At 38.1% G+C, this 14,253-nt stretch overlaps 1 protein-coding gene across 1 annotated transcript; it reads left to right on the forward strand.

Moving 5' to 3' along the window:
- The first annotated feature begins 855 nt into the window (after window positions 1-855).
- Window positions 856-11,156, forward strand: LOC140245553 (uncharacterized). Its single transcript, XM_072325122.1, has 6 exons — window positions 856-1,533; window positions 4,952-5,123; window positions 6,335-6,471; window positions 8,952-9,032; window positions 9,740-9,984; window positions 10,819-11,156. Exons 1-6 carry the CDS (start codon window positions 856-858, stop codon window positions 10,895-10,897), a joined length of 1,392 nt encoding a protein of 463 aa, XP_072181223.1. The 3' UTR covers window positions 10,898-11,156.
- Window positions 11,157-14,253: the final 3,097 nt, after the last annotated feature.

The following is a 14,253-nucleotide window of genomic DNA, read 5'->3' on the forward strand; positions in this document are numbered from 1 at the left end:
GTCCATCACAAGTTACGACAACATTGAAGATTTCTGACTCGCTGCACTGAATAGGCCTTCAGCGGGGCATTTCATGAAGCATTTTGTCAGATATTTTTTCTGACAAAATGTTATATGAAGCTACTGAAATCCTTGCATCTGATTGGCTGAGAGCAAATTCGTCAGACAAAGTTGTCGGACAACTCGCCATCTCTGTTTACAGATATGAAGACCTTGGCCTCTATCCTGGCACGATCCCAGTGAAGTCCACTCGGACATTGATAGAGAAGTCTTAGATTTCCGTGACCTCAGTCTCGTCTTCGAAAATTGCGGTGGGAGCTATCCATCGACCACCAACTATAATTATACACACAAAACAACAAAAATTATGAGAAACTTCTTATGCAAACAGACAAATTTGTTCTTAGGGTTTTCATAATCCATAGATTTTTGACTACCCTGTATAGACATCCCATTTTTCTTTTCATCTCTCTGTATGAAAACGCAGCACGCAGTCCAAAGCAGAGCGTACGGTCCAAAGGTTCTAAGGACTGTGCGCGCACGGCGCACTTGTGGACGAGGATACCGGATCCGAGGAAACGCCGCAAATCAAACCGTCCGTGTATGACGTGCGTGTGCCGAACAGTAGATGGAGGACATGTCATTCCAGTCTTTGTTCTGATATCATTAAATCTCTATACATGTACTGGTACATTTATAAAGCGACGGTCGAGATCTACTTCTGTTTTTCGGTGTCGGCTCAGGTGTTAATGCGGGCGATAAAAGTTAATCAGTTGTTTTATACTTAATCGCCAATACTGACGCTTAATTTCCTTTGTTGGACAGTGAAAAGATAAAACCTACTTTCTCAAAATTATGTCTGGATCTCACAGAGCAGCTGCACAAACTGCAGCGAACAACCCGGCGAACAAAGCGAAGACTGCCACCGTCAACCACCTCCTCGGAGAAGTGAGCAACGTTGATACAAATTTCGCCGAGATCACCGTCACGCATCCTACGGAGGGAAAATTGTGTGTAAAGCTAACGCTATCTCCTCTTCGAACGTCGTGTGGCCTCGGGAAGATCGTCGAACAGGTGGACGACCTTCTTTCTATCTGGGATCAAGTCGTGGTGAATATAAAAGAGAAAACAAAGAGAAAGTGGACAGTGACCCGCATTTGGCACTGCACCGACGAGCGGCCGCAGTGTTACGATGATTTTGAGGATTACACGAGCAAGAAGCTCCCAGCCGCCTGGCCCAAACCACCCTTGTGCCACGTACCCCACCACCGGACCGGAGACATTGTCACCGTCCTGTTTGACGTCCTTCGCAAATGGAACAAGTGCCCTGTCGATGTTCTTCTCGATGTCGTCTGTAGAGATGCAGTCGATCCCGATGGACTATTTGATAAGTACATAAAAACTAGCAAAGCACTTTGCAGCTTTCTGCGCACTGTACCTCAGTATTTTTACGTGGATCACGCCAGTCGGGTATGCATGTACGAGGGTTTCCACCCGGAAGATTTCAAAGCCGACCTAGCATACATTTGTCAAGTAAGTTGCGGTTTCATTCGTGATTTGACCATGATATCCAGTAGAAGCCATGATAATCTCGTACATGTATTTATATTCAGAAGAACCATATTACGAACATTATTTATTTTTGTTTTTGTTTGAGAGACCGCATGCCAGTCCGTTTATGCATTCATTGAAGTTAAATCAGGAAAAGTCAGAGTTGTTATTTATTGGTTCCAAGGTTCTACTTGACAGGGTTAGTCTTCCTTCTTTAACGGTTGACAATGATGTGGTTATTGCTCCATCTAAATCATGTAGAAATCTTGGAGTATTATTTGATTCTACAATGTCCATGTCTGTTCAGATCTCTGCTGTCTGTAAATCCGTGAGATATCAGTTACGCAATTATTTAACTCGTTCAGCCACAGAAAAAATAGTTCATGCTCTTATATCATCCCGACTTGACTTTGGTAATGCACTCCTATTTCAGCTACCACAATCTCAACTTTCACGGTTACAAAAATTGCAAAATTCAGCAGCCCGCATTGTTACCCTTACCAGGAGAAATACTCACATTACCCCTGTTTTGTCCTCATTGCATTGGTTACCTGTTGAATCTCGCATTGTATTTAAACTATCACTATTTGTTTTTCATTGCATACATGGATCTGCCCCAGAGTACAGTGTTAATTTACTGACATTTTATAATCCTTCCAGATGTTTAAGGTCATCCGATAGTAGATTGCTTGTTGTTCCAAAAACGAAGAAATCATGGGGGGATCGGTCGTTTGCACATGCTGGACCTTACCTGTGGAATCAGTTGCCTCAAGCTATCCGTCACATTTCGAATGTTGACTCCTTTAAAGTTGCCCTCAAGACTCATTTGTTCATGACCATTTTCCAGTAGAATTGTATATTATGATGTATATTTTTTCATTATCATTATTATTGTGTCATTCATTTTTCATGTGCATGTTTGTGTAAGGATTTTTGTATTTCATGACTTACTTCTTCTAGTACTGCGCCTTGAGCACGTTAACTATGTGGAACTGGCGCATTATAAGTACCCTGTATTATTATTGTTATTAAGTGAATGCAGCAATTTATAAGTAGAGCACACCAGTGAAAATTTGGGGAAATCTGACGATCCGTTTAAAGTAGTTTTTTTTTTTTAAGTATATCTGCGCAGTCACTGCTTGATGAGAGAACTACTACAGTGTGTGATGTCACATGCGTAGAACAATATAACAGAAATATAAAGAGATTTTTTTTTTTTAATGCACATTTCCTCGACTTGTCACTGGGTTATATTTTTCTCCTTGTCTTCTGAAAGAGGCAAGCAAAGCGTTCTTTTATTATGCGAGGAAAGTGAAAATTATGTTGCTTTTTCTTTATAATTTTCTTTATATCGTTCTACGCGCGTGACATCAGAAGCTGTAGGAGTCTTCTCATCCAGGATTGACTGAGCAGAAAATTAAAAAATTCTTAACTCTGACTGATGTGTTCTACCAATATTGCTGCATCACACAATCCACATGTCTATTCGAGGTGAACTTGTTTAGGTCTAAAAAGCTTGAACGTCACTTTTTCCAACACTTTAAAAAGTTCTATTTACAACAGATCGCTTCTGCGGAGCGGCCTATACTCCTTTTAGAGGACTCCACAGACTTAAGAGTTTAAGACTTTACACGTTACAGAACTTCGCTTTTGTTGTTTTTCGTAATCCGGAACCATGTGATGTGAAAATAAACGCATTTTTCTTTTTATCAGAGAAATGATGACACAGCAAGAGGGAGACTGAGAAAAAAAACCCCCAAAAACAAACGTTTGTAGGCCTATATGTGTGCGTTGTGTGTGTGCATCGTGTTACTAATAATTTATTTTCTTTTTTTCTAAGTAGGCCTACTTATAGGGCCTACACTGGATGAAAGAAATGCATTTTGATCTATTTATCTTTTTTTTTTTAAAGAAATAGAAGCCCAGCCATTTGGTCAGTCTTACTGGTACATGAAGTTTACCCGGGGTACTCTCCATTACTAAAATGACGCGAAACTGATGAAGCCTTTCCCATGTTTCATAGTAAATATAATGACAATTTTGTCATTGATAATTATGAAACCAACATTTTTGCGTGAAGAAAGTCGCAAGGAACTGTTCATTGTCCAGGATTACCCAACGTTTACAAAGCAGTAGTGCTTGTATCTCATTATTACAATATTGGTGCAATCGAACATCTGTCTGTCAGGTATACGTCACACTCATCACAACTGCTCCCGGGGATCCCTTTACATTAAAACATTGTTTACTGTGACAAAATGTCAACTTCAAGTACGTATTAAAAAGCTTTTGAAGGTTTTAATTCTGTCCAAATTTCCGTGTCATAAACACCTACCCATGAGAAACAATGACTAGGCCTATACTTCACGGTACAATAAGGGCAGTATAGAGCCATAGGCCCCCTAAAAAGTATAAATTATTGCAATTTATATACAAAAGATACACAAAATAGGGGCCTGTGGTGCACGACTAAACAGAAATTAAAATGATCATCGAGCATAGGCACCTGTAGTTGAACATTTTAAAACCGAAATGGCAACTTGGGTTTGTGACTGCTAAAGTCGCATGACATATTGATGTATGGTTTCATTTTTTTTTATTACCCCCCCCCCCATTTTTTTAGGAAGGTAGACCCCATTACCTGCATTCAAGGTTGCGTATAATTTGCAAGTGTAGGCAGATAATGACCTTTATACAGCCTACATTTCTAGCCGCGAGCTATATAAGAAAACGTTTTCATTCAGAAAAAAAAATGTATACACTTATCAAAAGACTTCATGCTCACAAGCCAAATGAAGATACTGTCAGTGTTCCATAGCCAGCCCTTTCCCCCAAATTCGTCTACATTCAATGTTCACGGAACAATTATGTCTGACACATGGCCAGCGCCATGTTTTCAAAAGTATGGGGGGGGGGCACTTCCGGTTTTTATGAGCTAACAAGCCCAAAGAAAAAAACAAAGGATTCGCGAATCTGCTCTATAGCGATATTCGCGAAATGAAAATGCACGCAAAAAATTCTGGTTTTACATTATACAGTGCACATCAGCTGAGCTGATAGATCCCTAACACCATTTCATCATGAAGAATTGCGAACGCTAATGAATTTCGTCAACTCAGCTTCAATTTCCCCTCCCAGCTCTTAAATATTTCCGATGATATCAAGCTTGGTAAGACTATTGAATAATTTGATTAAAATGTGTAGGCCTAAATCATTTTTGTGGAAAATAGAAAAGTTCAGTAAAAATTTGCTTGACGTCAGTTGATCGACTTGTTCAGTGTGACATCTTCCACTTGGAATTCACCCTATCTACACCGCGAGGATTCATGGTAGGAGTAGCTTTTAACCTGATTCACACGTTGAGGTGAGTCTGATATTCAGCACCATACATTACTTGCAGACGTTCCCGAGAGGCAGGCGTGAGTGCTCGCTGGATTACGTTCAAATCATCCAAAATGTGCGCCAGTCCTACTCGGTTCTTCTGCCAATGCTCGAACACGCCGAAAGAAAGGCGAGGAAGGGACAACACCCAGGACTAGTCGTGGCGCTAGACTGCGAAGGTGTTGATCTTGGTAGGAAATCACATTTATAGGTTTCTATTGTTTTTTATTGTTTGTTTGGTTTTTTTTGAGGGGGGGGGGGGGGAGGGGGAGGAGGAGATTCTATGAAAGTAAAAGCCGAATAATGTGAGAGATACACTATACTCCTTGTCCGGTTTCAATCCGGATCAATAGAGTATCTTGTCCGAATCACACATTCAACAAATTAGCAGGGAAATTTCGTTACAAATAATCATGGTTTTGAGTATAGTAACTTCAAAAGTTGTATCTATATTTGATATTTATCTGATAATAGTTATATTCATGCCCTCAATTATGTTGTGATAATTTCAACTCTGTGGTCGTAAGGTTTTTTCTCTTCTTCGTCTTCTTCTTCTTCTTCTTCTTCTTCTTCAATTCATGATTTAATTTTTTATTGTTTTACACTGACCGGCAATGTGCAAGATATTCATGTGGTTCCTTCTTTACACATTCTCAATGACGAAAACATGACGGTCGTGTGAAATGGCGGGAGTCATCTGCCATTCACATTGATTGCTTTGATTACAAAATGAAAATGAAGTGGACTCCTGCTGTAACGAAGTCCTCGGGAGGGGCAGGTTGTTTTCTTTCGTTAAATCGTAATTTATTATAGGTAAACAGGTCAAATAAACAATAAAAGATACAGAAAGTGGAAAATGTTGCGGTTTTAATTTTTACTTCGTTAATTTTAACTGGAATTTCGTTATAGCTGTGTCGTTTTAACGGGAGTGCATTATATTTACACCTCTATGAAACGTATCTTTAGAGGTATGTGTACAGTTTCGGTTGAGATGGGGCTTTAAATTTCCAACTACTTTTGATGATTTTTTTTTTTTTTTTGAGGGGGGATAATGAGAATCCCTTTGTGAAATATGAAAGAGGCTATTTTTCGAAGAGGAATTCAAAGTTTATGTGATCTAAATTGGTTTTAAAATGGTTGAGGTATCCGAAAGAGATCGATTCTAATAGAAGATGATACCCACCATTTATTAGGATTGCTTTGTTTTACTTTGTCTTTCGATATCTTTATAAGCCATTTCAAAGTGATTTTCATCAAGTAAACTTTGACTTCTTCTTAGAATAATATGTTCTTTAAACATTTCATAAAGTGGTTTCTAAGTATCTTGCAAAAAGTTAAATGCTGAATCCTCATCTCAATTAACCTTCCTCTAAGTTTTCAGCGTTTTTCTGTTTCGGCACAGGTCGTACCGGTGATCTAACCCTGGTGCAAATCGCCAAAATGAATGGTCTCGTCTACATCTTCGATGTCCAGAAGTGTCCGTCCATCTTTACTGATGGCCTCCTTGCTGACTTTCTCGAGAGTTCATCAGTATTGAAGGTCATTCTCTTTTCCGTTCTTACTGCTTATCAAGCTGCTTAACTTTTTAATTACAACTTGTATGAACAAGTGAAGGTGGCCATTTTCCTGAACGAAAAGAAAAAATTTACTAAGAAATATTCATTTATTTGGTATGTGGCAGAATTATTATTATTTTGTTCATCTTTAAAGTTGTAGAGTTTGTTTGTTTGTTTGTTTGTTCATTTCCATCTGAGAAGATGGCTGGATAGCCCATATTCAGCTACGTTTAGCTGGTCTTCCATGGGGTCCAGTTGGATGTGAGTTGCGGGACCACTTCACCGGGTTAAACACCCTGCTCTTTGCGATGAATGAATGAAGCGGGATCTTTTACGTGCATGAGTTGTTACTCTCTCACACACGGGACCTCCATTTTATGTCCTATCCGAGGGACAGGGTGTTTTGCCTCTTGCTAGAGGGGACGGTATGCTTACACACAACATTGCTCAGTCCAGACTCGGGTTCGAACCCGGGCCGCGTGATCGTGAGGCAGACGCGCTACCGACTGAGCCAACTCAAAGTGTGACGCAAAGAAGTGTGAAGTAAAGAAATTTTTTATCTCACATTCCAATAAGAGAAATATATCTATAGATGTGAGAAATTATAATGTTTTGATAACTTAAGAGTAGGTTACTTCCTGCATTGATATTTTGTTAATGAAATTATATCAGCAGGGAATCAGGGTACTTTGTAATCACAAAGAGGAACATTGAAAGGCAGCCAATATTTCTTCCTTTCCCATGTATACCCAATCAATGTAGTATTCTCCATCTAGGCTCTTCAAAGCAACTTGTAATTTTGTAAACGCTTAGCCATTCCATACAATTAAAATACAATACAATTACATCAAATCAAAACATAAAATTATTCTTTCAAATTTCAATTGAAGTAAATGACCATCAGAGGAGCTGTTTGTGGCCAGGAGACAAAACACGAACTCAGTAGTAGCTCCTAGTTTCGGGTACGTTGGTCTAGTTTCCTCAGACGATGCAGTGATGAACTCATTGCCTAGCCCTTCGAGGGAGACGTAACAATATGCTCACTTCAGGGGCGGATCCAGGGGTTCCGTAAAGGGGAGGCGCCTTTACAAAATTAAAGGAGGGCGCACGCAACCTCCCCCACCCCCATTTTTTTTTATATTTTGTTTTAATGAAAAAAATAAAGAGGGTGCGCCCCCCCCCCTGGATCCGCCACTGCACTTGGTATGACAATGCAGTCATTTTGATAGTAGAAGGAAGCCAAAACAAAACTTATTATTCAGACTTGCCTTTTCCCTCAGTTATTGTTAGAATACACGTTTTTTGTCTTTGTTTCTTTCTTTTTTTTAAGTCAGCTGCCCTTGTGGTTGCGTGGAGCAGACAACCCACAATGTCACCGTTGTCATCACCCGACAACATGATCTCACAAACTCAAAACCCCGACACGATGGACTAGAATAAAGGAGAATGCAGCCTATTATACATTGTACTGTTTTATATAAACAAGGGAATTCAGCGATATTTGTAGAACATGCACATTAGCGAAATTTGAGCAAAATCGGACAATCCGTTCACACGTTTTGATTTCTTTTTGTTTAAGTTTTGGTGCAGCGATCACTTGATGAGAAGATTACAGCACTTTGTACCGTCATGTATGGAAAACAGTATCAAGAATATCTAAAGAAAATTCATTATAAGCTCTATTTTCACTTTTCTATAGCACACTGAAAGAGCACTTGACTTTCAGAAAGCTGGGGGGGGGGGGATATGCATTATACCCTTAATGTAGGCCTGTGTTCGTAACAAGTCGGTGGAATGTATACTTTTAATGTAAAATCTAATTCTGTGGGATTCTCCTTAGACTTTCCCTATACACTGTATTGTTGTTCATACATGACGTCATGAACTGTAGTAGTCTTCTAGCTATGGCTGGACTGAGACTTTAAAACTTCATAACTTTTGAATGGATTGTCCGATTTTCCTCAAACTTTGCTGACGTGTTTTAATACATTCATTGCATCATTCATTCAGTCCACGTGAGTGTTTGGTTTTATTTCCCTTTAACGTCTCTTCATTATAGGCTCTACTCATGTCAGTTTGATATCAAGCATTGCTGCATCATAGCACTTCTCGCCCCTCCATCCATTCACTGTTCATCTGGTTTCTTGTCATGACATGTTGTCATTTGAAAAATTGATGCTTGTTTCATCACCGTAAATGCGGTTCCTTCATTCTTTTTATTCTTCTTTTTTGTTTAATATCTGATCAAGGTGAGAAACAACGTATGATTTCATTAGAATTATGCCCCATTGACTACATAGACATGCACACTGGCTGCAAGTCGTCAAATGTTATTCGAGCTGTTCCGCAACACGTGAGATCGTGATTGCCTCGGAAATGTAACTTTCACGAACGAGTGCATTGTACTTTTATTTCATTTTATTTTATTTTATTTTATTCTAATTCCACGTATTTTTCAAACAGGTGATTCATGACTGCAGATCAGATGCTGCTGCCCTCTACCATCAGTTTGGCGTCACCCTCACCAACATCTTCGATACATCGGTTAGTTTGTCCCAGAGCATGGGGACGATGCGATGGGGGAAGGGGAAGGGGTTCAAGAGAGCATGGTATAATCCAAGCAAGCGAGTTGAAAGGAATTCCTACAAATAAGTGATTTGTAGTGTGATCTAAAAACAGGTATCAGCATTGAATTCTGACATACCAGTTGATCGGCTGACTAATTAATTGACGCGCTCTCAAGGTAAAAATTAATGTCACTTAGATTACATTCTTTGCACTGAATTACAAAACAGAAGACGGACGAGTGACAAAGAGTAGGGTATCGACACTTTGATGTCCGGTTCTAAACATAAAACATTGAAGGGTACCTTAAGCTAGCGCCTGTGGGATTTTGATGTGTCTTGTGCGTAGTTTATGAAAATGTCCTAATCTCGAAAGAAACAGGTTAACCGAGCAATCGTAAAGTTGGACAATATTAATAAAAAAAAAAGTATGCTTCAAGAAGTTTTTGCTTTGATTTTTCAGCTGATATCGGGTTCATATTTTAATGGAACGGCACTCCATATGATCGGACTACATGTAGGCCCTATAGACCTTTCAGGTCCTATCTGTATTATGATATTTTTGTTATCTTCAAGTTGATGATGCACTTCTGTTACATTTTAATTTTTTAATTTTAATTTTTTGTTGTTGATCTCCCCGAAATCAAAATGAAATATTGACGACTTCCGACAATGTCCGATCCACAGATTGCATTCCACCTGCTGCAGGACCAATGCGCAATCGATGGCGCCAGCATCCGGGGCCGGATCAACTTCAAAGACTTGTGCCAGATAGTGGGGGAGGAAGCGACCCACAAGGACAAGAAGTTTCTCAAGAAAATGCGCTATATCTACCGGTTCTGGGCCAAGCGCCCGCTCACTCAAGATATGATCAACTACGCCGCATTAGATGTACACCTCCTTTTACCGAACATCTACAGAACTCTCGACAGGTGTGTATTGATAAGCCATTACTAACTGTCAGACTTAAATGTCACTGAAGTACATGTAACTGTAACTCAGTGTAAAGACATTTTTCGCTGACATAATCTTTCAGGCAGATGACATAAACACAATCAGCAACCACTGTTTCTCATGTTAATGGGCATATTGGTCACTGAAATAGTGAAAACGGCTTCAAGATGTATTTTGTTACGAGATATGAAGATACAAGATGAACCAGTCAGTCTTTGAAAAGGATAATTGTATTTTCATTCTTCACGTTCATCATGACACCATTTCGACCATGGAGCTACAGTGCACTCCCGTTATGACGAACACGGTTATAATGAAATTCCGGTTACAACGAAGTAAAAATTTAGACAGCAACATTATCCGCTCTATACATTTTTTTTTAATTGTTTATTTGTTTGGTCATAACAAAATTTTGATATAACAACAGAAAAATTGTCGGTCGCGCGGACTTTCATTATAACGGGAGTCCACTGTATTAGACAATCAGTAAGCTACTTCTAGACCACGACTGAATTGAAATCAGGAAATTAACGTTTGCCGTTTACATGCCAAGCATCATAATTGTTGCGGTTAAAGCCATTGTTTACCATTGGAAGCGGTAATTGTTATCACATTTAATGCATATATGGATAGTTCAGTTGCATCACAAAATATCCTACAGGTACTATATAAAAATTTGGCAATAAAGCCAGAAATATAAGGAGATATCAGTAATTTCCTCAATAAAACATAACTGTAGACAGTTCATTCTAGAAACGATTTTCATAAAGTTATTGTTCACATTCTTAAAATAATTGCTCTTTCCTCTGCAGACTCATCCATGTTCACTGGAGGAATGTCTTCAAAGTGCAGTGTGAAGATGCGATCCAACGCCAAATGGAGGATTACTGAATCCCAAACTTCACCTCTCTCTCTTTTTACACTTTCACTCATGGAGAGTTCCTGCTGTACCAAGATGGGGGTGAAACATAAAAGGACAGACTTGCCCAATGAAACACCGCGCCAGTTAAAGATGTGCAACATAAAAGTAACTTATTCTGCAGTATTTCAGATTCTTGTCTGATGCTGAAATACATGTACATGTATGTAAATTCATGCATGCTTTTACCAGGCTCATAAAGACCCATAAGTTGCCTAAACCTGTGTAGACCCTACAGGGTGAATATAGGAATATTTTTATGTATTACTAAAGTTCTAGACAGCATGTTTAGCATTCTGACAGAAGATTTGCTAAATTTGGCTTCAGTTTCGTCATTTTGTCATCAAGGAGCAAAGTTTAAAGTCTGGGATTACTTGTGGTAAAGAAATATTTCTGTAGCTGTTTCTAAGCCACGTTTCAATACACTGTACCACATACTATCACGTTGGGTACTGTACTCTGGTATAACAAACTGGATAGCTCACCTGATTGGCACGCATTCACACAATCCAAATTCCTCCGATACGACAAGTATCTATTTTATATGTTAAGCGAATATTCACCATCACACTAATATGAAATAATTGACTTAAAAATGAATATGGAAGCTTGTCTAAATTTGGGTAAGTTGTAACAGAAGTTCCTTTCTTCGTGCATGTGTATGTACAACAGGATAAAAAATTTGATGAAATATTTTGTCTCTTAAATATTAACAGCCTACATCAATATTCAGTCTAAGCCACTCATTCACTGTTTGATTTTAGATATCAATATTTGTTAATGATCACATTTTGTGTATTGATGCTTATTTCACTTTGTTGTTGTTGTTTCAAAGGTACAAGTGTATCTTCTTTGACAGAAACAAAATACAGGGTTGTCTTTGAAACTAACATTTCTCTGCTCATCTTAATTGACTGGAAGTACATGTAGTTATACTTATGTCTGCACAGAAAATCACAGTGAAGATTTAGAGTGGCTCTTATTAAAGGACAAGTCCACCTTCATATACACGTGGATTGTGTGAATGCAACAATATTAGAACAACACATTATTGAAAGTTTGGGGAAAATCAGACAAACTGTTCAAAAGTTATGAATTTTTAAAGTATTTGTGCAGTCACTGCTGGATGAGAAGACTACTACAGTGTATGATGTCATATGCGTACAACGATATAAAGAAAATAAAAAGAGAATTTCACAAAACTTAACTTTGCGAACAAAGTGTTCATTTCATTGACTTGTTACCGACATATGTTAAGGGTAATATTATTCCCCCTACCTTCTGAAAGAGAGAATTCAGGTGTTCTTTTGTTATGCGAGAAAAGTGAAACTATGTTGAATTCTCTTTATTCTTTCTTTATATTGTTGTACACATGTGACATCACAAGCTATAGTAGTCTTCTCATCCAGCCTTGAGTGAGTAGAAACTTCAGAAATTCATAACTTTTGAACGGATTGTCCGATTTTCCTCAAACTCTCACTGATGTGTACTACTAATATGGCTGCATTCACTCAACCCACATAACGGTCTATGAAGGTGAACTTGTCCTTTCAGTTTTCTTCAAATTTGTTGTAAGAAGACAAAGTTTTGACTTAGAAATGATCGACTAGCATGATGTAATTAGCACATAATTTTCATATTTTGATCAGAAAGTTTATTTCAAATACAGTGAAATCCAGCTTACCAGGTAGGCAACCTTAACTTAGGTATGCAATGGTCACTGTAAATGTACAAATAAAACCATTGTTTGAAATAAAAATATACTGAGCGAGATGACTGGATGACACATAAAACTTCCAAGAATAGGAAAAGGACAAATTTGAAGATCACATACAATTCTGTTAAATAGAAAGTTGATGTAATACAGTATCAAAAGTGTGCATTTCTGATGGTATCTGGAAAATGTGTTGCATGACCCTTACCCCTTTCAAAGTCACTGTTTTGCTTTGTTTTGTTTTTGCTTTTTAAGAGTACAAACCCACATACATGTTCTTTGGTTATTGTGGGTCTTACAGTAGACTTTGGCACCTTTGGAGTCATTATGTGTTGGCAATATTATGACTACAATGTGTCATTTTCATAGTGACACTTCGCTTTCGGTGCATTCCACTAGCCGTCCACTTGACTGGGTGTGAGAAGTTATCTCCTACCATGTGGCTAATTGTCTGTCTTATGTGACAGTCACATGCATTGATGTCAGAGAGCTTTAATAATGTGTGTACAAAATATCGCTGGTCGGAAAAATTATATCACGGCAAAAAATGATGATAGTCATTCAGGGAGATTCCCCTGGTCTTCCTTCTGCTGAATCAGCCTGTCAGTGGAGAATATTATTATAGTGTTGATCCTGTACACATCTATTTTCTCTAATAAACATATTCTGCCTAATAAGGGACATTAGTACATATTTGTGGCCATAAATCAACATACAAAACCAATACATGTCATTAATCCCCCCCCCCCCAAAAAAAAATGTTTTGTTTATATGTGTGCATACCTGTTTTTCTTAAAAGATTAGGCATCATTACAGTTTTCTCCGACACAGCATATTGAAATATAATTTGCAATCATACATGTAAACCCTGCCTAAGTCGACCTTGCATAAGGTCTTTTCAAGTCGTCTTCTCTTTATATTTTATTTAAATGTATTTTAATACCGCACAAGTTAAATTTTTCTCAGTCAAAGCTATTTCTTCAGTCCACATACATTTGACTTAGGCAAGGTTGACTGTACATGTATCATCCATAAAATTTTGATATGTATTCTTTGACATGGTTTTATTCAAAACTATTGTATAATGAAATATTAGGTAGTTTACAAGAATTGTGCATACAATAATACATACAGTGTATTTAAAAATATATACATAAGAAGCATTGTAATGTCCTTATGTAAAGCCTTTTGCCACCTTAAGAATAAGAACATTAATGATTTATAAGCACTGACAAGATAACATACTTTCACAACTGCCTATCTTATATGCTCTGCAATCTTGACAGAGGTAGTTGGTTTTGACATAAGACACAACATAAACTTGACTACATAATGACTCCTGTCATATACTTGAAATTGTGCCAAATAAAACCAATTTGTGCCCATCAGGCTGGATAGTTGATACATTCCATGATATGGGTTTCTGTTTCAGTGTTCGTTTAAAAACTGTGTGATGACGGAAAGATATCTTTACATTTGATCGAACAATAATACAGTCAGAGTGCCAACAAACATGACTTAACCCTTCAATGCCCTCTGTGATAATGATTGTGATAATTCTCATAATTAAACACAAAGAGGAGTAACCCCTTGCAGCATTGTGTACCAACTTCA

The sequence above is a fragment of the Diadema setosum genome, chromosome 2 (assembly GCF_964275005.1).
Source record: "Diadema setosum chromosome 2, eeDiaSeto1, whole genome shotgun sequence".
NCBI classification, from domain to species: domain Eukaryota; kingdom Metazoa; phylum Echinodermata; class Echinoidea; order Diadematoida; family Diadematidae; genus Diadema; species Diadema setosum.

What these genes read in the sequence shown, in the direction of transcription:
- LOC140245553 (XM_072325122.1), top strand. Translation starts at nt 856, where the DNA reads ATGTCTGGATCTCACAGAGCAGCTGCACAAACTGCAGCGAACAACCCG. An exon ending in CTGCGAAGGTGTTGATCTTG is followed by an intron (nt 5,124 to 6,334) that starts GTAGGAAATCAC and finishes GTTTCGGCACAG; the next exon opens with GTCGTACCGGTGATCTAACC. An exon ending in AGAGTTCATCAGTATTGAAG is followed by an intron (nt 6,472 to 8,951) that starts GTCATTCTCTTT and finishes TTTTTCAAACAG; the next exon opens with GTGATTCATGACTGCAGATC.